A 25,054-nucleotide genomic window follows, 5' to 3' on the forward strand; every position below is an offset into this window, starting at 1 on the left:
GCCACTTGATCATTTGAAGTGCAAATGGTGGCTGTGTACTGTTAGAGGTAAAAGGATAAGTTCAGTTTTCCATGGGAATAATGGGACTTAAGAAAATGACAGGAAATGAACCACCAGGCCCAGAGTGAGGTTAGTTGGTGGGACAATAAAATGAGGGGCTGGTGATAACTAGGCTGCAGCTACAGGCGGGCTGTCTGATGGTAAAGTTTACTGTGCACCTCCTTTGGTTCACAGGCCTTGTCATGGGAACGCATACACAGTCATTAGTCTCTGATAGATGTCTGCTGGAAGTGGAGCAACTTTTAATCATAAATAGGGATTACGTTTGATTTTAACTATAGAATTAAGGGATTATTTTTAAGACTGCAAACTTCCTCACTCTCCAGCACAAATATTTTTTGCTTTTTTAAACGGCTCTGTGAACTACATCTACAACTACATCTACCTGTAGACTCTATCGTCTCTCTCTTCTCAGTGGTCTCCCCTTTATCTAATGAACTGAAATATGTGAACACCCATGCTTGAATCAAGTAAGGGGCCTTAGCACCCTCTTGTGAAAGAATTTTGCAGCACAAAACCATTGTGATAGCTGCAAACAATACCCTTAAAATTTTGCTTATGCATTTTAATGTGAGTAACTTAATATTACATGTAATTCATTGGGACTCATTATAATAAAATCTTCTTCTCCTCCTCTGTCTGTGTAGCTGGCAGGCCTGGGGTGGGACAGAGAACATGGCTGAACCACGGCGGGAGAGCACCAGCAGCCTTCAGAGGAAGAAACCTCCCTGGCTCAGACTGGACATTCCCACGGCTCAGATGTCACTAGACGAGCCTCCCACTTTTGTTCAGGTGTTCTTTCTCGCTGAATTCCCCTTCTTGTCGCCTTTGTCATGACTTGTGTTCACACTTTTCCCATGCTTTCTTTCCTGTGTAGCCGGTGAAGAGGCAGGGGTTCCTGCGCAGTATCAGCATGCCAGTGGAGACCTCTCACCTCCAGTCCCCACCCCGCGACCTCTTTGACACCCGGCGGCCTGTCTTACAACGCCAGTCATCCATCACTCAGACTATAAAGAGGTAAAGGCAGTTATCAATACACTGGATTTATATATTGACATCTCGATATATGTGGGTTGTAGCATGCTTCAAGATTATAATATGAAGAACTTCACGACGCTTTTGCAGGGAAGCATGCAAATATTGTTGTTTTTTTACATGGGATAGGCTACAGTATGTGTCTCAAATTTACAGATTATGAATGAAATAACTTTATAATATAAGCAGCACTTGCTTTTATAAGATTCATGAGTTAAATGATGTGGCAGCCTGTGTCCCATGGCATGTAAAAAAAACTACAGTGTTTCTGCTTTCCTTACCTTTTTCCAAATTGCATGGCTGTTTCTGATTAACAATCTTGATGTCATCTGCCTGGTAATAACTTTCCTTATGTGATAAATCTCAATGAAACACAAGTCTTAACCTGCTTTGCTCGCTGCATGATGGCTACAGCACTGTCCAGCTGCACTTTTCCTTCTCACTGCCTGTTGTCTTTTCTCTTTCCTTCTCCTTCCTTCTGTTCCTTCTCGCCACCTCCCGGCCTTGCTCTGCCTGGTCACAGCAGCAGAAGGGTGCACTTTGAGCGGATTAACACGGTGCCCATTAAGGGGCAGCGGGCTGCTCGCCGCAGCACCAGGAAACACAACTCGCTCTCCAGAACCCTGCTCAGGTACTTGGGTTGCATTATGTGCATTATGACCTCACATGACTGCAAGTGTTAGGGTCAGATGTGTATACTCCTGACTCCAGTAAGTGAGTGTACTGTATGTATGTTTAGCTTACAATGTTGATTCCAACATGATTTTAGATTTTCATTCGCTTTGACAGAGAGAGTTGCATATGAGACACTTGTCATAAGATTCACAAGAATTGTTGTTTCTCACTCAGTCTCCGGCTGTTGCAGCTGTGAGTCATGTCACTGCCAGAAAGATTTATTTTTAAATGAGCCATACGAGGACCCGAAACCAAAAGCTGTCATTTTCCTATTATAAGTTCCTCTTCATTTAGAGTTACAGTAATGACCCAGCCGGGCAGTGAGAGGGGCCACACATTTCCTTAAACATCAGCATTCATCACAAGAAATTGTGCTTCTGAGTGGTACATGTTAAGGCCGACGTGTCAGGTCTGATTGCTTCTTCAGAGGACACAGATTAGATAAGTCCGGTCCATGACTATGTTCCACCCTACTCATAGAAACCAAGGTCAGCGAGGGCATTTCCACTGCTAAAAAACATATTCACTTAGAGAAAGAGCGAGCTGAGCCAGTGAGACATAGATTTTCACTGAACGTCACTGAACATTCACTCTGCAGCTGGTAATTAGTGTAGAAACAGCTAGCTTGGCTGAACTTTCCTTTGAAGAATGTTTCCACTTCCACTTCCTGCCCTCGGGGTGCAGTAACATTGTTTGCTCTGGTACTTGTTAGGCTTCAACAATGTGATTGCATGTATATTCTTCAAGGTTTGATGGAATGGACCAATATGGAGAGTGGAGTAGGACATAATTAAAGCCTCAGAAAAAAATCCCTCATTCTCTGTTAATTGGATTAGCTGTCTGTTTATGTCAGTTACGATTAGGAAAACATGAATAAGTTGGATTTTATTTGCAGCATCAGAACTCCAGTAATCCCTCTCTTGCTCTCTCTTTCTTTGAACATTTAGACTTTGTGATTCTCCACCACACATTCAGTGTGTGCGAGGGTGTGTGTGTGTGTACCTGGCAATCTGTCTTTCCCGATGTGTCTTGACATAAACATGGCCAGGCTTGTTCCCTCTACTGGCCCTATTTCTTACACTATCTAGGGCACTCTTCTACTCCTGGGAAGTGTGGTCTTATCAGTCTCATGCATATTTGCTGTCCCACCCCTCCATGTACAGGACTCTTAAGAGGGTCATCAATGAGTGCCACTATATCTCTTTGGCAAGTTTCACCATGCCAGACAGCATTTCATCTCTCTGTGAAATTAAGCATGTGTGTGAGTTTTGTGATACAGAGCTGAAAGGTCAGTGTTTGTGGTGTTAGGGGAACAGCGGACTGGTTCGGGGTCAGCAAGGACGGCGACGCCACCCAGAAATGGCAGAGGAAAAGCCTGCGCCACTGCAGCCTGCGCTATGGGAAGCTGAAACCACAGGTGATCCGAGAGATGGATCTGCCCAGCCAGGACAACATCTCCTTAACCAGCACTGAGACCCCGCCTCCTCTTTATGTCCCCTCCTCACAGCATGGCATGCAAAAGGTAAAGGAATATATGGGTTGCTTTGCGAAACGCTTAAAGTGCATTATGACAAAACATCTCCTTTTGTGTTAAATTGATCTTATTTACAGCATGTGTTGAATGTCTGAGGTAAAATATTTCTGTCTCTTGATAATTCATATTGTTGGGCTCCGTCAAACTGCCACTTGTTGAACCCATTGGTCTCCAGATTGTGGACCCATTGGCGCGAGGACGAGCGTTTCGTATGGTGGAGGAGGTGGATGGCTACAGCGTGCCTCAGACCCCCATCACCCCTGGAGCCACCTCGCTTTGCTCCTTCACCAGCTCCCGCTCAGGTCTCAACCGACTGCCTCGCCGACGTAAGAGGGAGTCTGTGGCAAAGATGAGCTTCAGGGCCGCAGCAGCGCTGGTCAAGGTGAGTTAGAGGGATGAGATTAAATACAAATACGTACAATGCTTGTATAAAGAAAATAAGTGCACCGAAACACTTCTTTCTGTACTTTCTCTACATTGGACTGCATTGGTATTGTATTACTTTACTTTAACCTGCTGTGATGGAAAGATTACCTCTGTCAATGTATACATGTTTACGTGTGTGTGTGTTTGTGTGTGTGTGTGTGTTTCTCAGGGGCGCTCATTACGGGAGAGCACACTAAAACGAGCCCAAAGACGCAGCTTCACCCCCGCCAGTTTCATGGAAGATGACATGGTCGACTTTCCTGATGAACTGGACACATCTTTCTTTGCCAGAGTAAGGCAGGAAAAACATGCTGTCATTACTATGTAACCATGTATATTTAGAATTGAAAATAAACCCACGGGATTATGATATTTTGCACCTCTCACCATTTTCTTTGTATTATGTTATTTCTAGGATATTCTGATGCAGGAGGAGTTGTCCACGTATGCAGATGAGGTGTTTGAGTCACCGTCTGAGGCGGCCATGAAAGAAGACGAGCCCAGCAGCAAGAAGGATGAGACGGAGCTGACAGGCAGCGCCCTAGATAAAACAGAGCTGGAGAGAAGTCACCTCATGCTGTAAGTTACTGTAGATATATATATGTGCATATATACACACACACACACAAGCACACATCTCACCTCTTTCCATTGCGTCTCCTCTGTTAACTCTTCCAGACCTCTGGAGCGAGGATGGCGTAAAGCCAAAGAAGGAACTCCAGGACCACCAAAGGTGCCCTTGCGGCAGGAGGTGGTGAGTGTTACTGGACAGCGGCGTGGGCAGCGTATCGTTGTACCTGTCAAGAAGCTTTTTGCCCGAGAGAAGAGGCCTTATGGACTGGGCATGGTAGGGAAGCTCACAAACCGCACCTACCGCAAGCGCATTGATAGCTACGTCAAGAGGCAGATAGAGGACATGGATGACCATAGGTACTGCACCTCCCCACATATCTGACTAATGAGCACTTTCTCTCTGCTTCCCTCGGTGGATGACACTGATGGATGATGAGTGCTGCTATTCTTTTTTTTAAAATATATATTCTCTGTCTCCTCTAGGCCTTTTTTTACTTACTGGATTACCGTTGTCCATTTGCTCATCACTATCCTGGCTGTATGCATCTATGGTATTGCACCTGTGGGCTTTTCCCAGCATGAGACGGTTGATTCTGTGAGTAACAGCTCAGTTATGATGAGCATCTTTGTCAACACACCTAAACAATATTTTCATCTCATTACGACTCCTTCCTTACTGAGTGTACTCTTTGTGATTTGGATTTCTTCTGATTTTAGGTTTTAAGAAACAAAGGTGTATATGAAAATGTCAAGTTTGTACAGCAGGAGAACTTTTGGATCGGGCCGGGTTCGGTAAGCACTCTTTTCTTGATAGTGTTTCACAGATTTAAAAGAAGAATACAAGCAATAACTATGTGTAAATGTCTGTATATAAATACTACATTTTAGTTATTCATTTATATATATATCTATTCATTGTTAGGAATCTCTGATCCACTTGGGGGCCAAATACTCTCCATGCATGCGTCAAGACAAGCAGGTGCATGATCTTATCAGGGAAAAGAGAGCTATCGAACGCAACTCTGCCTGCTGTGTGCGGAACGATCGCTCCGGCTGTGTCCAAACCTCAGAGGAGGAATGCTCGGTCTGTAAACAAACCCAATACTTATTTGTGTTCCTTGACCTTTTATAATTTAACCACAGATGGAAGCTGTGGCCAATTCTAACCTCCTCTGTTTGTGGTTTTATTTCTAGAGTACTCTAGCTGTGTGGGTAAAGTGGCCGAGGCACTCCAGCACCCCTCAGTTAAATGGTAAAGACAGACAGTATGGCTCTGTGTGCCATCAGGATCCCAGGTAAGATACACTAGAAGTGCACAGTATAAATTAACTGATACTGGCTGGTAAATATAATGTGTGCATATGTTTGTCTGATTACAGGATATGTCTAGAGCCTGCCTCAGTATCACCTCATGAATGGCCTGACGACATCACCAAGTGGCCAGTGAGTACAGTGAAACCCTGTTTGGTATCTAGACATAAAGAGGGGACTCAGAGATAATAGATCAGATTTTCTGAAAAGTTATATCACAGGTGATCTCTCACATATGATTCGACCTTGTTGAAATACTTGGTGGAATTAATTATCTTTGTTACAGTATTTTAAAAAAATACTTTGTTTAGAAAAACTTGCATAACCATTGGTGCTGGCAGGGTCTGTTCCTCCTGGAAAATATGCAAATGTATTGCACACACAAAAATGGAAATAATTGCCATTGGGTAATGTTGTCAGCAGCATATTTCAGTCTTCTTTCTCAGCTTAATAGTAGATTGTGATACAGCACAAATCCACCCAGAACAGGCAATATCCTCTTTTGCTTTTAACTCAAAATGTGATATCTCTATTCATTTTGATGAATCTGGGAAAAACTCACAATCATATTTTCGCACTGTGTTCTGATGAAGATTTGAAACTTTAAATTGCTGCTACAACAAACCAAAAAACTAAACAAACTGCTCTGGCTTTTAGATTTGTACCAGGTACAACACAGGGAACCACACCAACCTGCCTCATATAGACTGTACCATCACAGGCCGACCTTGTTGCATTGGAACCAAAGGGAGGTGAGAAGAGCAAATAACATTTATCCTAGTAAAACACACGATGTTTGACTAGTTTACTAATTTAGTAATTGCTGCTTGTTTTCTTTAAGGTGTGAAATCACATCCCGGGAGTATTGTGACTTCATGAAGGGCTACTTTCATGAGGAGGCTACTCTCTGCTCTCAAGTAAGCAACTTTCTCCTTATTATACACACATGAGATATCTTATTCTCTTATGGGGGAAAAAGGAGAGAAGCTGTTATTGTAAAAAGTGCAAAATGTAATTTGTGTTGCATCTGTTGCTATTTTTAATCTGGTGTACTATTTTGTGTACTTCTTGAATACCAAAACAGATTAAGTAAGAGCACACCAAACATTTCCAGGAAATATTTTAGAATCGAATCTGTCTTAATTTACATGCCATTGTGAACTTTGATTGTCACATTAATAGTATGTGTCCTATTTTTCCTCTCCTATGTCTTTCTCCAGGTGCACTGCATGGATGATGTATGTGGACTGTTGCCTTTCCTCAACCCTGAGATCCCAGATCAGTTTTACAGGCTCTGGCTCTCACTTTTCCTGCATGCTGGGTGAGTCAGTAGCTGTCAGAACCATGGAATGAAGTTTTGCTTATTCTAAGATTTGCCTGGCAAAAGTAATGAGAGGGGGTGTATTTTATTGTGCTATTGAAAGATATATTCAGAGAGTTTTTTGGAATGATTTTGTTTTGAAAAAAGACAAAATCTCTGCCTATGTAAATCACATACCACCCAATAGTACAAATAAAAGAACATCTTGGGAACCAGATGCACAATTTAGCAGATAATGTCAGCCTATGAATCAGTCAAAACAACATTTTAAAAGAGCTGAAAGTCAGTCTCAGCCTAATATACTCGATCAGTGTTTTCAAGGACTGAGACTACACCCAGCTGTGAGGAACAGGATGATTAAAAGATCAGAATCAGAGTCAGGTTTATTGGCCAAATATGTTTGGCACGGACAAGGAAATTGACTCATGTTGTCAGTAGCTCTTGTTGTACTCATATTCGCATCACCACAAAACAAATGCACAGAAAGACAAAGAAACATTTAGCTTATGTGTAAAAGACAAAAGACAAACAATAAACCGCAGAACAAAAAAGCATATAGTGGTTACAGGTAAGGTTATTGGTTGTTAACTGTATGAAAAAGAAATGCAAGAGTGCGTGACAGTTCCAAAAAATGTTGGAATAAATAGTTGTGTATGGGTAGTCCAATAAAATTGTACACAGGATGGCTAAATGTACATCACTGGCTATCAGTGGTAACTATAAATATTATTTTACCAAAGTATTGCATATTCCTCAGCACAGTCAGTCAGCACAAAGAACTGACCTCACTGTTAAGAGGAGCAGTGCTTCATCTCCATGCTGTCTGTTATCTGTCTCCTGGGTAATTAAACAAAGTGCCCTCGCTACACGAACTCATTAAGCTTCAATGAGATAGAGACCGATTTTGTTGATGGGCAAAGTCATCGGGCTGCTGAGGGGTTTGACTCTTCTACTCAGAGGAATTATCTTCCCAACACGTGCTGCTTTTCACCCACATACACACACATACGTCACATTGCACACACATGAGCACTTTGTCCATTTCTGTCCTCCCAGGATCCTTCACTGTCTGGTGTCGGTGGCTTTCCAGATGACTATCCTGAGGGACTTGGAGAAGCTGGCGGGCTGGCTGCGCATCTCAATCATTTACATCCTCAGTGGCATCACTGGCAACTTAGCTTCAGCCATCTTCCTGCCCTACAGAGCAGAGGTGATCACCAGTCTAACACTCAAAGTATCAGTGCAGTAATATCACTGTGCATTTATGAGTCATATTATGTGTCAGAGATCAGGTTTACTAAGAACACCATATAATGCAAATTACTTTAAAATCATAAATGTTTGTGAGCGTGTTTTTGTAGGCTTATGTCCCTCTCTCTGTTGTCTTTGCCTCAGGTGGGGCCAGCCGGCTCTCAGTTTGGGATCCTGGCTTGCCTGTTCGTGGAGTTGTTTCAGAGCTGGCAGATCCTTGCCCAACCCTGGAGGGCCTTCACCAAGCTGCTGTGTGTGGTGCTTTTCCTCTTTGCCTTTGGGCTGTTGCCCTGGATCGACAACTTTGCCCACATTTGTGGCTTCATCTCTGGCTTCTTCCTGTCCTTCGCCTTCTTACCCTACATCAGCTTTGGCCGCATGGACCTGTACCGCAAACGCTGTCAGATCATCGTCTTCCTGCTGGTGTTTGTTGGGCTCTTTTCAGGCCTTGTGGTGCTCTTCTATGTCTACCCAATCAAGTGTGAATGGTGCGAGCTGCTCACCTGCATCCCCTTCACGGACAAATTCTGCGAGAAGTACGACCTCAATGCTCACCTCCACTGAAGAGACACTATGAGCACAGCAGGAGGGCATCAGGTCAAAAGATGTGGACTGACAGGTGATATCAGCCAGTCTGTGTCTCCACTCTGCTCCTGTGTGACTGGGGGACTGTCCCCTTCCCTGTGAACAATGACAATATACTTGTGTTTTTTTACTCTGTCTGTATGAATACCTATGCCACACATCTTAAGGACTTCCTTTAATCACCTCCCTGTTCACTGACAGTCATTGTCACTCCATCACTGTCCAGTGAAACAAAGGTATGGCACTTCTGAACCTCATCAAAGCTCCCAGCTGCCCTTTACATGTGAGGCAAGAATTATAGAAGCCAGTGCTGGTACAGAGAGAAGGAATATATTATTTTTACATTCACACTCCAGACATGGGTTTTATTATTATTCAGGCAACCTCTTACAGAAGCAGGGACAAAAATAAAATCTTGATACCTTTGGTGCCTTGTTGATAAATGTACCAACTACTGCCATATTTTTGTTACATTATGCTGAGCACTCGAATGTTTTCTTTTATTTGTATATTGCTTCTCAAGAAGTGATGATTGTTTTGAACACGGTAGTGTTTTAGCTACCTGTCTACTCACATGTAACTGAAAACAACAGTAAAAAAAGTCTACAAATTCAAATGGTCCTCAACTTTCTCTCAATTACCAGGAAATGCCTATAGAAGATTGTTTTATAGTTTATTCAAATTACGCTAAAACAAAGAAACAACACATCTCTGCTACAAATTTTCAATTTTTGACAATCCAAGCATTTTTACTGGCTGCATGATCAGTATGTACATACAGTAATGATTTTATGAATTCATCACACCTTTTGATTAAAATGGTTTACAAAAAGAAAGAGAAAAGTATTTACATCACAACTCCAGATGTAGTGCTCTACATTTTCAATGTATTGCCTCGATTACATTACAAACAGTGAATTGTGAATGATTTGACAAATAACAATAAATAAATGGAAAAAAACAACATTAATCTCAAAAAGTCAAGATGCTACTGGTAACAGAAGAAATATAATTTGATGTTTGGTAGGTCAAATTATCAACTGCAAAGCCACTGGTTCCTTTTGTTGCATGAATGCACTCTTCATCCCCTCTGTCATCACAGTCTCTCCTTGTTAAGTGGGATACTATGAGGTGCTGTAAGACCTTGTTACCAATATTGAACCCAGTCCACTGGTGCATACTGGCCCTGCGCCTCTATCCGTCCATTTGTCGGCTGTGTTTTGTTCATCTTTTCTACTCTGAGTCTCTGAGTCCTTGTTAAAGGTGAGTAAGTGGAAGGAGGGTGGGATAGAGACTGATGGACTAGCAGCCGCTGTTCCTCCGTGCGTACGCCTGCCCACCGAGCATGTACTCCATCTCTTGGAAGTTCATGTTGGACATGGAGATGGCTGATGGCCCTTTCTCCTTGAAGCCGGCCTTGAGGTAGAAAGGAACCAGGAAGTCCTCACAAATCAGCAGAGCTCGGCGGAGGCCCGGCATGCAGCGCAGGTACTGCAAGTAGCGCCACAAGAGAATGGAGCCCTTGCCTTGCTGGCGACAGTGACGGTGCACTGACAGCACATGGATGTGCACAGTGGGGGTGTCTGGGACATGTTGAGTCATTGCCTCCTGGAGAAAAGAGATTACATAGAAGCATTAATATGTCATAGCACCTATGAGCCAAAATTCACATGCATCAGAGCAAGTTTGTCAAAATCAAAGTCATTTGCATAGAAAAGCAAGGTTGGTCATATTGTATTCTTTACACAGTTCCTACCTGTGAAAGCCTCTCCTTATCCCAGCCAGAGCCGATGATGAAAGCTACCAGCTGTCCCTCCTCAAACCAACCCAGCGACAGCTCAGGGCACTGGCCCAGGAAGTTAAGCACCTCATCCAGAGTAAGTGGACACTCTCCAGACACAGAGACAAATGCTGCCGGGTGAAATGAGCCAGTTTATACAGTGAATCATGTCCCTGGAGTAATGATGATGTAGATCAGAAAGGGTAAAAGAAATGTGTTCTGCTTGGCGCTAAGATGATATTGAACATCCAAATGCAGTATTTATACATATTTTATACTTTCCCCAATGACAGACACACGTAGAATGTTTATAAAGTTCTTACCTGATGATACATAGTGTTAAAACATATCGGATAAGTTATATGTGTGATTTTTAAGAAACATGACTTACCTTCTCTCTCAATCTCAAACACACTGATGGCGTCCTGTGGCGTGAGGTTCCTGAACTCGCTGGCGGGGAGTGTGTGTCGTCTCTGTCGCAGGGAGCTGACCACTTTGACAGGCGTCTTCAGAAAGAAGGGCTTGAGGAACGGTGAGCCACTGACCTGCTGTGTCATGATGCCTCAGTAGTACAGGACTGGAGGGTCTGATTATTGGTCAGGACTCTTTTGTTAGTCTGTTTTCTTCTTTTCCAGCCTTTTGCAATATAAACTGTGTTCTGATGCTATAAATGATGCAGTCAAATCAAGTCAAACCCTGCAAACAAAACTGTCTGTGTTCTCCGTTTGTCCTACAGCTCTTGACTGCAATGTAACTCGCTTCAGTAGGCAAGATGCTGACCTTCGTGTCTCCTCCTCCACCTCCTCTTTCTCTCTGATCTCATACTGTAAAGTGGTCATCTCAAAGTAGGATAGCTGTCTGTGCACGTGTCTCCAAAGTCTCTAAATCCCCTGCTTTCAAATGACATGATATTTTGTTCTTGGGGTATTTCTTTTGTGATTTATATTTTTTTTATGAACATCCCAGTTCAAACACAGACAACTCTTTAGTTGCAGCTTTTCTTTGTGCATATTATAATTACACACTAATTTGGATTAACCTTTCCCACACCTTAATTAAGAAAATATTTGTTATTTGTAGATATTCACTGTGTGTTGAAAATCTTTTGGTGATGATGAGAATTTATGCCAAGTCGAATGAGAATAGTTCAAGCAGATTAATTGTATCACTGTTCACCTTCAACAGGAAAAGTTGTTGAGATGTGATGACAGATTAGTTTTTACCTAGAACATGTAGCTTTATTGGCACATGCACTTACTGTACATTCAAGTATGTGTTTTTCAGGGTGTGGATAAGCCAGACGTCGTGTGACTGGATGCCGTGATACGCATGTTTTCGCAGATCAAGGGCATGTGGTCTAATTTAACTGTGCAGAGTGACGGGGGGAGATTTGTGTGGATTGCTGTTGGGATGATTTCATGCCTCAAAGAGGTTTAGCACAAACTAATTAAATGAGAAAGCACTTGCCCTGAGGTAAAACCTTTTTACACAGACTTGTTTGACTATCAACACACAGATGAGTCCTTCAAGTTCACTATAAACTATGTTTTTAGGGAAAGATAAAAGCTCTATATTACAAATCCTCATCTAAAGGAAAATATGGCCATGTCTTTTATTTATCTATTTTGTATTATGGTTGCGCAAGTGTCTAATAGTTTAAAACTGTATTCTTGGTTGATTTAACTTTTCCAAAAGCTTTTCTTTCTCAAGCATCTGCAAATTATAAAAGTAAACAACCTGTTTTTGAAGCGGTCTTCATTTTTGCGATCTTTGTTTCTCTACAGAAAACACCACAATCACCTGGCTCAAGGCTTAGCCCTAATATTGTTCAATGTAGCCTCAAGAGATCAAACCAAAATAGAATTGTTTTAAGGATTATTGTTTCTCTCTGTGCTTCCTTTTGGTCTCCACTACAGTGATGAATGGGAAATTGCCCACGTCATCTGGACAGCTGGCCAATCACAAATACGACAACATCTCTGCTCGTGAGATCATCAGATGTTAGAGGCGAACACATACTCGGTTGTCCAGAGATGAAATGACCTTTTCTGACCTGCAACTCTGTCAATCTGTGTGGCTTGTGAGGGGAGGGGCAGTCTGAAATGATTCCTCATGGCCTCTTAAAACAGCCTGTTTTAAGCAGCCAACTGAATGACAAGGTTGGGTTTTGAGGATCCCAGAAACATGTTTCAGCTTTTCAGATAAGGTAATAAATTTAAAAAGAGCTTAGAAAAGGAGATGAATGCTACATACAGTCTGAGAACTGATAGAAGATTAAACCCTGACTTTATATGTATACAGTATAACCTCACCCACTGACCATCTCCAGCTGAATGTCTCATAAACCCTAATCTCATTTACAGCATGTGTGTGTGTATATATATATGCATACACTTGCACACACATTTTCTAAGCGTATTATGTTTTTACAGGCAAGCTTGAGGCCACAGTGTAACTGAATCCTCATTAAATTTTACACTGGCGTACACCTGTTGGTCCGGCTGAGCAGACAGCAACAGTTAACCATTACTGCACAGGAATGTCATTATGTTTGACACCTGAAACACCTTATAGACTTTCAGAGCACTCAGTAGCTAGAAAAATCATTGTGATATTGAACTGTCACACACCAGCAGGCTATTATATGTGTGCTCCATCTTCACTAAATAAAGCATGTATGTACTTCAAGATGAGACCTAATGCCATTTCTTTTTATACTTTTATACTCTGTTTTATAAATAAAACAGTGTGGAATTTTTGGTCCAATCCATCATTTCATGACCATATAAATCTCCATATATATTTATCTTAAAGATGGAAAACCAATATGTCAATCATTATGTGTGTAGGAAAAACACACTTCCAGCTAAAGAAATATTAGCTATATAGTGCTTCATGCCAGGAAGAAATAAGTATTACCAGTGAAAGATCAACATTAAAGTAAAAAGAACGGATATCCTGAGAGGAACTGCTATTACTATTTTTGTCTAGAGACAGAGATTGTAAATCAGCTTAGTGTGTGTGTGTGTGTGTGTGTGTGTGTGTGTGTGTGTGTGTGTGTGTGTGTGTGTGTGTGTGTGTGTGTGCTAGTATTCATCCACTTGGCTCTGAGTCAGCTCTAATTAATTTGTTGACAATGCAGGTTGTACTGTTTTACCCTTCAGCCTTCTTGTAGCAGAGGTGGTTCATTTAACAGCAGCACTACTAGCTAATGAACCAGCTGACTCTCTCTCAAGTTTTCTGGGGGACTGAATTGTTGTTCTCAGTACAAGTTGACCACAGTGTAAAACAGGACAAGACCAAACAGGAATCCTAAACACATGTTAAACTCACAGGTCCATGAGGCCTTTCAGGTGGAAGATTAACTGAGTCTGACTCCATGGTTTTACAGCAGTCCACAGTCTATGTGTTCTATGCAAAACAGCCGCGATACGAGATCCTCAGGACAGTTTTATTGCCTCCTTTGCCAGGAGAGGGCCCTGCTTGTCTAATTTGAGATGTGATGTTTTTCTTTCAGAAACATCAAACTTTGCAGTTGAAGCTTGACAAATGTGTTATATGGCAAGCGAAGGTGGTGACTGAGTTCACTGAAAATCAGTCTGCAAATGTATGATTGGTAAAAAAAAAAAAAAAGTAATAATTTGCAATCTGTACTAGATAGAGAGACATGCTGGGATTTCTATAGAAAGACTTTTGCATGCCATCACTTTTACATTCTCATTAGTTGTGTACAGTGTGTTCCCTAACCATATTTTTTTTTTAGATTATCTTGTGATACTTTCATGAAACATATATATAGCACGTTACACTTCCCCATAAAGTTGTCTAAAGTATCACTCCAGTCATGGCAGTTATATTATGTAGATAACATGAGTCATTTTAGAAAGTCATAATCTCAGCAATGTCTGAGCAATGACTGTCATTATACTTCAAATTTAATTCAATTCAAATTTAGGCCAAATTAAATAATTTCACCAAATATCATGGCATTGCAGTGGTTGAGCAACAGATTCTAACGAGCAAAAACAATAAAAAAATAAATAAAAAGTGAGTATTGTGATGGATGGAAAAACAACTGGTTGTTGAAGTACTGAATCTTTGTTCTTTATTGTTATACACATGCTGCTATACACATGAGGAAAGACAGGTATTGATTTTACAGAGAGCCACAAACCACCTACTGTGGAGTTATCCTGGATACCAGGTCAATAGTGGTCAGAACAGGAACAGGAAGGCACAGTATCAAGTTGAAATGGCACAGATGAAGAAGGGGGAAAGACAAAATAACCATGTTACTTAAAAGCAGTGGCGGGTTTAAGCCTCTACAAATTCACATGCAAATGCTAGCCCGATTATTAAAATGCAAAGTTTGCATTTATTGCATTGGATGTGTTCCTTTCCAATCAAACGCACATTATGAGAATCCACTTGAACCTAAACACTAAGATTAAATGCATATTTGATACATGGCCATGAAATAGTAAATGAACAGTTCAATTTAATATTGCAATAACAGGATATATTTTTCCAGTAGCATGAAGTTTGCGATAGAAAAAAAAGGCTCTGTACATCAGCATCAAAAATCCTGTCTACGGGCTGAAAACTTGTTTATTGTAGCATTTCTAAGAACACTAATGTCCAATGCAACAAGCAGGCAGCCATATCAATTCAAGGCACATAGATCTATATGCATGGCGCTACACATACAGGACCGAGGTGAGTAAAGGCGTTAACAAACACCTGACCCCATTTTTTGTTGCAGCAACATCACATAAGCAGACACTGGCATTGCCACAAGAAGACTGTACAGAGATCTGCCACATCTACGACAAGCACGCTTACTGTGCCATGCTGAGTCAGCATATATGTAGCTGGAGCATCTATGCTTGTTGCAGGCTTTAGCCGTCTTTGAGTTCAGCTGATAGGGTGTGAATCTGTAGCTCTAATTTTTTATTATCCAAGTCTTAAGTAATGTGCATGTTAACTCAGTCTAGTTCCATTACTTAAATATCAGGTTTTTTTTCTCTATGTAATATGCAAGTATACAATTTTGGAAGTAACCACACAGGATTCTAGTACAGTTATGATACATAGAAATCACATCATTGGAAATTATAAAAAACTGGCATGTAGATGTTTAAGACTGCATACAATTTAAAGTAATCTCATCATAAACTCTAGTTATAAGGAATGGATTATAAACGATATTGTTGGAGTGCAAAATCACTCAAATGGACACACAGATACGTAAGTAATATGTTGTCAAATTTATACTCATAACCCAAATTAACCTGACTGGAAAAAAGTTCTCATGTCATTAATGTATTTCACTGATGAATACAATATCTAAACACAAACTGTATTTATAAATTCTTCTGAACTTAGTGTCAAGCAATCGATAAAGTTAATTTAAAGTAAGTGTGCTTAAAAGCACCACCATGACAGGTAGTGAAATATCTCTGGAATCCACATTACTAGACCACAACTCTGGCCAAGACACACAACCGAACACCATCTGACAGTTAATGAAATGTTTTCAAAGCTGGGGAAACAATATCTTTTTCTTTTTTTAACATCAGTCACAGAGTAAGGTATCAAGAGCATCTTTGCAGGAGTCAAATTTCTTTTCTAATGTCAGAGACATTGATGGAATAAACAGAATCCGCCCTCGTCCTGGTGGGCCGTCGTCGCCGCTGATCACAGAAGCAGAAGACTGGGCTGGAGGGTGGATGATCTTTGTGAAGCATAAATCTGTTCTGATGCATGGGAGGGAAAAGGCTGTACCAGAGTCAGGGGTTGAGGTGCTCATCCTCCAAATGAAGGCTGCTTGTGGGACACAGGAGAGGCTGGCTGGAGCAGTTTGTGCTCTGACTTTTCAGGCTTTCTGTTGACTCTGATGACCCTGGAGGGGAAGAAGCAGCAGATAAGCAACAAGGGTCAAAGGCAAGTTTCCAGTCAGACTTCAATATCTAGAAGCATATAAGAAAAGATAGGCCTTGTCTGCATTAAAAACTGTCTTGTCTGGGTTTTGTTCTAGCTGTGATAGATGTCAATGGAGTGAGAGCAGTAGAGCTCATACACAGAGAAGCAGAGCAGACAGGAAAGCCTACATACCACAGTTATTCCTCCAAACCAATAGAGCAGGAATCAGGACCTAGAGCTGCCCAAAGTAGAGGCGGTACGAAGTGACAGGACGGCAGGGAACAGAGGAGAAGTGTTAGGAAACAGAGACGCACAAGAGCGCACAGGTTAGATGCAAAGCACAGAACATCACAGCCTTGAGTCGTGGATTTAAGAAGAGAAATGTTAGAGAACCAGAACAGATTTATCAACCAGAAAGAAGTCAAAAATAAGCAAGAACCAGACAACTTTGAGCTGCATTTAAAGCTCCATCAACTAATTTGCTCTAGGCTGTCATCACAAAGTACAGGTCTATACTAGACTAAGAGAGTATATATATTCTTTTCTTTCCTGTTTGCAGGGGCTTAGAGACTTTTCTTGACAGTCTGATATTTCCTCTTTGTTCCTGGCTGAGGATTTCTCACCTGGCAGAGACAAGTCGCCCGCTGGGTCGCTCTCTGTTTTGGTCAAGCTGCTGTGTTCGCTGCTGCAGTCCTGTAGGATGTCTCCTCCAGAATGCATTCTGTCCTCTGGATCACCCGGGAGAGTAAATGTCAGTAAATCTAACTCTCAAAGCCAGCAAGTCTTTACCAGTGTCACATAATTAACTGTTCGCTGGGCACCACAAGAGAAAACTCACCATCATCTGGAGACAGGGACTCCGCCACGTCCTCCGTTGCTGTGGCCTGGAAGAGGAAAATATTTTGTTAAAGCTTTGTTTGCAGCAGAGTCACAGTTGAAATGTCAGGTGGGGACGTGGCGGCTTACATCTGTGGGGGCGGGGCTGCTGGACAGCATTGTGTGTGGCTGAGCATCGGACATCTCGGACAGCTTCTCCTCATCTTCCTCCTGGATGGGAGAGGATGGAGACCTAAGGGTGCTGGAGTGAGGGACAAGGCAAAAAAAACTAAATCATGAATACAGAAAGATACACGTAGAACAGGTAATTCAATTGATCACAGCTACCTACATTGACCGATTTTCACTTTAATCACACCGGAACATTTTAAAAGAAATGACAATGGCCTCCAGATGTTGTAGCCTTTAGAATAAATAAAAAAAAAACCTGGCTTTAGGCCGTCCCAATTTACAATGATTCTCACCAGTGCAATACATATATACATATATACATTGTTATTGTATATATTTTTACTTTTATTTTTCACTTAGATATTGTAAATGTATATATTTTATTTTTTATATCTTACATTTGTACATACTTCTCATTTCTAAATTTGCGCTACTTTTCTATTCTTGAATGGGAGCACCTGTAACTTCTGTAATTTCCCCCCAATAAAATATTTCTGATTCTGATTCTGATTACTGACCAAGCCTAATGGAAAGAGATGTTTTCCACTAATGTTACACATACAAATATATTATCTCATTTCCTGTCCTGACCTGATTACTTACGGTAATGTTCTGGTGTGCATGCACACGTAAACACACTCATTGTGAGGTTACCTGTCAGGTGACTTGCTGACTTTCCCTTTCTGCAGACTCCCATCACTTAAATGCTCTGGGGAGCTCAGCTGTCTGCTGTCACCGCCCAGACCCCCTGAGAAGTTGATTTCATCATAGAGGGGGGCAGACGGGATGGCGGGAGACACTGACCGCAGACCGTTCAGAGCCTCCAACAGTGAGATTGGTTCAAAGCCGGGAGGAACTGAGTCTGTGCCCTACAAAGAGACATAGACGAGGACCGGTGGTGACAATGCACAGTTGATAAACAAGTGGCCAGTTTATCTGGATCCTGGAAGCTACGAGGCCACAACAAACCAACATGCTGCTCAATACAAGTAAAAAGTATAACTCTGATCACATTCTTCCTTTAGAACTTTTTCATTGAGCTATCAGTTTAAAACACTTTAAGGGATGGACTTAATTTAACATTTGTGAATTTCAGCTGTTCCTGTTGCAATGTTTTTACTGCAGAACCTCAAATTGAAATAAAGCTAAAAAATATGTTATGCAGCCCTAACTCATGCCCAGTTTCCCCTTAATGTTGCTGCACATCTTAGCCATTTTGAACTGACTGTACACAGATGTAAATGAGACTTACTGAGTGCTCGTCATGGTCCATAGTCTGAGCCAGGACCGGGCTGAAAGACACGGGGGAAAGAGCACCAGGCTTTTTCCTCACAGCTCTGATCTGCAGCAAGGCTCTGAAGGCTGGTTAGAGGAACACAGGGTCAAATGAAACACAATAATAATGTAAATTCATCCTGTTAAAGCATTAATAAAACACCTTACAGAGCAGAACTTGAATTAATGCAACACTTCTTACGCAGCCTGCAGATGGGACAGTTGTTGGCCTGGTAACGCAGAGTATCTGCGCAGGAGTTGCAGAGACACAGATGTCTGCAGGGCAGTATGAGTGTATCTCGCAGGTCAGACAGACAGACAACACACTCGTTGCTGTTGTCACTGTTCTCATCATCTGATGGCTGGACAAAGAAAACAAATCAAATCAAAAGTCACACAAATAAAACATTAATGAACCTTTACAGCACTGTGATTCATGTATAAAGTAATATTTTCACTGAAACCTTGGTTTCTTGGTTGTTTTTGTTCTCAATCCCATAGATCTCCTGTAGGAGGTAGCTCACACGGTCCACCTAAAGATACAGCAACAGAAATTGGACATTCATGTTTTAGAAACTCACGACTGGCATATTCAACATATTCTTTCCACTGTCTTGTGTTGTCCTAATCTTTCTGTATTTTAGAGAAGGATGAGAGCAGTGATACACAAACATAAAACAAAAATCCCTGTAATGTAAGTTCAGTGTCTACTTTAGAGATCTGCGTTATTGCCAGACTCTCAGGGGTCTCGGCACAGATTTTTGTGGCGCTTAGTTTTTTCAACAGCTGCAGATGAGTATGAAGGTCACTGACGCTCTGTGTAAAACATCCTGCAGTCATTTACAACATGCTGTAGCGCACAGAGTATGTGCTTCACAATTTACTGACTTGGATTCAGGGGGATTCAAAAAAGAACACATCCCACTTCTAACTTTAATGATACTACTAAATAATAATACTAAAAAGGGCACTATTGAAATAAGAACATTCATAAACCTACAATTTGCTTCTGCTTCAGAGGCTTGACGGAGAAACTGCCATCAACGTGCTGGAGGTAGAAAAAACAAACAAACATGTTTTAGCTCATATAAAAACTTGTTTTATACAAACTGAAATGATTTACTTTGATTTAGATGTATACATACTCTTTCAAAGGCCGCCAGAAGTACGTGAGCATGTCCAAGGCAATCTGGAAAGGAACACACGGTACCCTGGTTAATAAAAATGTGTATTTAAGCTTATAATTCAACTGCTAACAATGACAGTATTGCTGCAATTTTTTATAACTGTTGAACTGCTATTTTATGTTACTATATTTCACTTTTTCATAAATCTGCCTTTGACATTTGTGCAGCCAGTCTCAATGGAAAAGATATATTGTCCTCACTGTTGTGCAGCTCTAGTGACCTACCGTCCCCTTCATCAACCACAGCTTGGATCACCATCGGAAACACTCCTCGGTCGAGGTCAAAGTTCAGCTTTAAGGGAAAACATATTTTATTATTCAATGAGATTATTGTTCTAAACAGAGACATGTATCCATGTGTGTAATAAGTGTGTTTTTTATGTGTAAGCAGAGGACATTGTGATTCTGTAAACTCCACTAACTGCTGTAGATACTTACATCCTCCTCTTTCCACTCGCTGAAATCCATTTTGAAAGATGGCATGGAGAACTGTTGGCTCACCCCTCGCTTGTAATGCACAGTTTCAGAGACCATTAATGGATTCTTTGGGCTGTACCTACACACGGTAATGTTACAGAGAAGAATTAGGTCAGTGTGCAGGAAGATGGAAGGAATCCTGGACTCACAAGTTGACATTTAGACACTTATTAGTTATGAAAGTCTGCTGGTGGCTGTCATCTTTAAGATTACATGTATGCAACACAACAGTAGAAATATCTGATCTTTCTGATTCAGGAAAAATGTATTATCTTTCAGTCTCATCATAACACAATAACTTCAGTATGATTACTCTCATCTTCTTCTAAGTCTTATCTACAGTATCCATGGTGACTGGAGGTTGCTAAGGACCCACCGTATCTATTCTAGTCTTTGTGCTCTGAGGCTTGAATATCACTACCCATATAACAAAGTTTAAATGTCTCTGGCACAATGTTTTCCACTAAAGTGCTGCTGCTGTGTCATTAGATTAATTAGTTTATATGGTTCAAATCTGACAGATGTTTGTTTAATCCAAACAGGAGTCATAAATGGATTTAGATGTGACATTTAAATTTAATGAATAAAAGACCAGATAAGATTCAGATTCTGTTTGTTGAATTTTTCATCCTTTGTGCTACTAAAGCTTCAGATCTGAGGTCAGATTCTTACACTGCCATCCCGTTGGAGAACTCCTCAAACGCTTGGCAGTAGAGGGTGATGGCCACCCGAGCATCAGCATCAAAGGTGAACTCCACACCATACTGAACCTTCGGTTTCCCCCCGTCCTCCACCGGTGTGTCAGAGTCATCTTTATATCTAGAATCAAGAGGTTTGACAAACATTAGGTCGGCACAGTGGAAACTCTTTTCCTTGAAATAGTTCTTTACTGTTACTGTGATTTGTATCGTAATATTGCCTCGCTTTCTTTACCTGACCAAGCGCAAAGAGTCCTTTCTAATGTTGACCAGACTCCGCAGGGTTTTCACAGGCTCGTGGGGTGCAGGCGTCACATATGGAAACTAGTGAAATAATAACAGCAACATGAATGATGATATTTGATTTGAAATTTTCAGCATGATTTGACGAAATCCAAGTACTGGCAAGAAATGTAGAACTGCATCATAGTAGTTTTGAACAGCCCTGAATTCTCAGATGATTGAAACAGCTGGGATGAAGACACGTCCGTTCTCACCTGCACTGGCCTATTTCCAAGAAAATTCAGGTCCATGTTTTCTCCAAAAAGGTATCCCTCTGGATGTGGTGTGTCGAATTTCTCTCCTCCCATGAAGAAGTGGCTCGCAAAATAATTCCCTGAGGGTGAGAGAGAAAGAAGATGAATAATAAAACAGGCACTGCGAGCAATATAATATAGTGACACTGATCATTTTTCTTTCTGTGTCAATGTAAACAACAACCCCATTTATATTCAGTTATTTAAATGATCTGCCTGTAAAAATTAAATGGTTTAGCTATACAAGTTGTTGACTCTTTTGAGCAACACTGTTTTTTGCAGAATATCATGGGCTCATGTTTAATAGTCACATCAACAAAGACTTAAACCCCAAAACAACTTCGGACTGGTGTGATGACATTATATTTTCAGGTTCTCATCTCTGCTATTTTTTGCATTTAATGTAGTTCTGTATTGGCTGAGGATTAAAGTTAATAAAGGCTGTTGACTAAATGGGATCAATATGTAAAATTGAGGTACATCAGGAAGTCCCACAACATCATGTCTCTGTTTTACATCAACACGACCAGAAAATGATCTGTGACTATAAGAGTTGTAGCTTGAACATGATTATTCAAATGTATATCTCTAAACAAGATTTTAACCACCCATAAACAAGAAATTAAGACTTTGGGTAACTTCATTATCATTATATCAGTCCTAATAAGCGTATAATGAGATGCAGGAGATTATACAACCAGCTGAGAGAACAATTGACAATAAAATGGTGTTTTTATGGGTTTTAAACTGAGTCGGACTTTTTGGTCTCACATTGACATACCTGTCTCCATGCTGTGCTTTCACTGTTTGAAAATATCTCAATATTACAAAGTGAACGTGTAATAAAAGCGTAAGCCTAAGAACGTACGTATATAGCGTACGTAAGAACGTAATCCATCTGAAATTGTACACTGCCTTAAAGGTTTTTTGGAAGCTGAAAATCATTTGTTGACATGTCATGTCTCTGGATGTCAACATCATTCCTCCCTCAGATCTTCATCACTTTAATGTGGTTAAAACACTTGGTCGAAGTCTGTGCAGTCGGTTTTGGTGTTGGACACACAATAATTCATGAATTATGATCACGATGCTGTAGTAACTTATTAACAAACCAACTTGCATGAATCCGACAGTCCTCTGCAACAGCACGATGTCCGACACATAATGTAAATATCACAGGATTTTCTGAATAACGTGTCTCCCATCTGCAACAGTGACATTTATGTTTCCACTCATTGTCTAACTAACTGTTATATAGCTAATGACAATCAACAGAAAATAACTAGCTTAGCTAACTTGTGTGTACTCGGTGCCTCAATGTTTGCTCTTGCTTTAGAGGATCCATGTTTATGGGAAATCTGATTTCAGCCAAGAGACGCTGCCGATCACTTACCAGATTTAGGTGGAAATCGATAGGCCGAGTTGGCCTGGATATCGATATCCTCAACACCAGCAATTCTGCGGCTCAGGATGGACCCCATCTTTCTCTGCTGGATTGCCGACGTTAGCTACAGTTAGCAGCTTGGCAACGAACAGCGCGTCAGAAGCTCCGATTAGCTCAGTCTTCCGCCTAACACTAACGCCAAAACAAAGATAACATTGACCAGAGATACACGCCCTCGTTAATTTAACATTTTACGCGTTCAGTCTATCAGTGGCTTTGCTGCGAATGCTAATGCTAACAGGAAACAAATTGAGACGGGCTGTTGTTTTGCCAGAGCTGTGCTAACGTAGCAGGGAGTTAACCTGATTGGCTGTCTCCAAACGTTTCTAGAAATTCAGGGCGTTCGCCCTGCGTGATGGGACCGCCCGGCGGGGAGGAGGGCAGGAGGTGAAGGGGTCAGCGGAGGGCGTCGGTTGGTTTTATACATTTTGAGGGACACCATCCCATCAACAGCGCAACAATTAAAGGTAACAGTAACGTTAGACCAAATCAAAACAACTGTTGGAGCTGTTTCCTTCATTTCCTCATAGAATTATGAAGCCCTATATGTGTTCAATAACTATCCACAGTACATTCAAAATAACAAAATAAATGTAGTTCTCCATCAAAAAGAAAAAAAAAATAATTTGCACAGCTATTCTTAAGAGGAGCGTGTTTAGAAACATGTTTACTGCCTTCCAGTGGTCAAAGTGGAGCATTAAATTTGTGGCACAGTATCCACAAGTAAGATACAGTAACATAACCACTGGCAATTATTGTATTGGTACATTTTTTAACAACGTTTTTTGGTTGTGAAGACAAGTCTCTACCCTTTACCCTGTTAGCTAGTATGATGTGTGTATACTGAGTGTTCTCAGAATCACGAGCATTGACTACCCTCTAGTGGTCATATTTAAGAACTACATAATACGTATCTTATATACGGTTAATATGTGTATCATTGTTATTAATATCAATATATAATAACTACAATCAGTATTGATATCATCTATAATGTGTAAAATTAATTATTAGTGTGATTTTTGTAAATAACGACAGCATCCGTCTTGATGTTTGCCACAAATTTAATGTAGTGTAGTTCCTCATTGTGACCACTGGAGGGCAGGAAACTCGTGATTCTATTAAATTAGACTGTGCTGACTGCTGGATTGCATGGTTTATGTTGTTGCAGAATAAAGTAACGTTGTGTAAAACCCTCCTCGACGACTATGGATTAAGCCAGACCTTTCTCCAAAGTGTGGAGATAGGTCTGGCGATGCGAGACTATACTAACACTTACACTTTCGGAGACCTTATTATTGCTAACTGGGAGTAACACATAACAAAAGTAAAAACAATATCAGTATAAAAATCAATATCATTCCAACTGAAGGATGTAGAGATGTAGATGTAGTTTCTAACTATGACCACCAGAGAACAATACAATTGATAATTTCATGGTAAATTCTCTCTTTTCGTTTTAGTCTTGTCACATTAATTTGAAAGTATTCACCGGAAGTGTTAGCTTTATGTTTGCATTGACGCTAATTTGACAAATACAAAATTGCAGTTTGGCACTGTGACCACTAGAGGACAGCAAACACTATGATTCTAAATAAACTTTGGTCAACAGTCCTCTCCGGTAGACGGGTCTCCATATTGGTAATTACAATATTTATTATATTATATTTACCAATACTGGTGCTACTGTTGATATTTATAATAATCACATTAATAATATGTTGCACATTTGATTTTACATTCGATTATCTTTTACATTGCTGTGTTAGCTATTAAATAGTGTTGCAGTTCCTCATTGTGACCACCGGAGGGCAGTGAACACCCGTGTTTCTAAATACACACGTCGAGCGTTATCGCCACACAGAATCTCCTCATAAAGGGTAGATTGATCTTCTCACTGGAAAACTGTTAGTAAAACAGCTTTATTACAGTGTAATTTTTTTTATATCAATATGTA

General features: G+C 40.8%; 3 protein-coding genes across 5 annotated transcripts; 1 reads left to right on the forward strand and 2 right to left on the reverse strand.

Moving 5' to 3' along the window:
• Window positions 1–734: 734 nt before the first annotated feature.
• Window positions 735–9,372, forward strand: rhbdf1a (rhomboid 5 homolog 1a (Drosophila)). The gene is made up of 17 exons (XM_070922988.1): window positions 735–852; window positions 938–1,077; window positions 3,079–3,292; window positions 3,480–3,686; window positions 3,900–4,022; window positions 4,146–4,309; window positions 4,409–4,660; window positions 4,787–4,898; window positions 5,021–5,095; window positions 5,226–5,387; window positions 5,498–5,598; window positions 5,683–5,746; window positions 6,272–6,366; window positions 6,456–6,531; window positions 6,835–6,935; window positions 7,992–8,145; window positions 8,331–9,372. The coding sequence occupies exons 1-17, from the start codon at window positions 736–738 to the stop codon at window positions 8,748–8,750; spliced, it is 2,577 nt and encodes an 858-aa protein (XP_070779089.1). The 5' UTR covers window position 735; the 3' UTR covers window positions 8,751–9,372.
• Window positions 9,373–10,073: 701 nt separating this feature from the next.
• Window positions 10,074–11,374, reverse strand: aanat2 (arylalkylamine N-acetyltransferase 2). Its single transcript, XM_070923074.1, has 4 exons — window positions 11,332–11,374; window positions 10,943–11,113; window positions 10,528–10,682; window positions 10,074–10,379 (listed from the first exon to the last, which is right to left on the reverse strand). Exons 1-4 carry the CDS (start codon window positions 11,372–11,374, stop codon window positions 10,074–10,076), a joined length of 675 nt encoding a protein of 224 aa, XP_070779175.1.
• Window positions 11,375–14,630: 3,256 nt separating this feature from the next.
• On the reverse strand, window positions 14,631–23,360 carry mgrn1b (mahogunin, ring finger 1b). Of its 3 annotated transcripts, none has more exons than XM_070922709.1 (16): window positions 23,047–23,360; window positions 21,615–21,733; window positions 21,353–21,441; window positions 21,092–21,238; window positions 20,381–20,498; window positions 20,168–20,234; window positions 19,902–19,945; window positions 19,757–19,804; window positions 19,221–19,289; window positions 18,959–19,118; window positions 18,734–18,843; window positions 18,136–18,350; window positions 17,440–17,551; window positions 17,312–17,357; window positions 17,097–17,201; window positions 14,631–16,453 (listed from the first exon to the last, which is right to left on the reverse strand). In XM_070922709.1, the coding sequence occupies exons 1-16, from the start codon at window positions 23,132–23,134 to the stop codon at window positions 16,341–16,343; spliced, it is 1,650 nt and encodes a 549-aa protein (XP_070778810.1). In that variant the 5' UTR covers window positions 23,135–23,360; the 3' UTR covers window positions 14,631–16,340. The 3 variants fall into 3 exon arrangements, with proteins under 3 accessions (XP_070778810.1, XP_070778809.1, XP_070778808.1); XM_070922708.1 differs by having other exon boundaries at window positions 17,097–17,234; XM_070922707.1 differs by having other exon boundaries at window positions 20,144–20,234.
• Window positions 23,361–25,054: the final 1,694 nt, after the last annotated feature.

Source organism: Enoplosus armatus, chromosome 17, assembly GCF_043641665.1.
Source record: "Enoplosus armatus isolate fEnoArm2 chromosome 17, fEnoArm2.hap1, whole genome shotgun sequence".
Classification (NCBI taxonomy): domain Eukaryota; kingdom Metazoa; phylum Chordata; class Actinopteri; order Centrarchiformes; family Enoplosidae; genus Enoplosus; species Enoplosus armatus.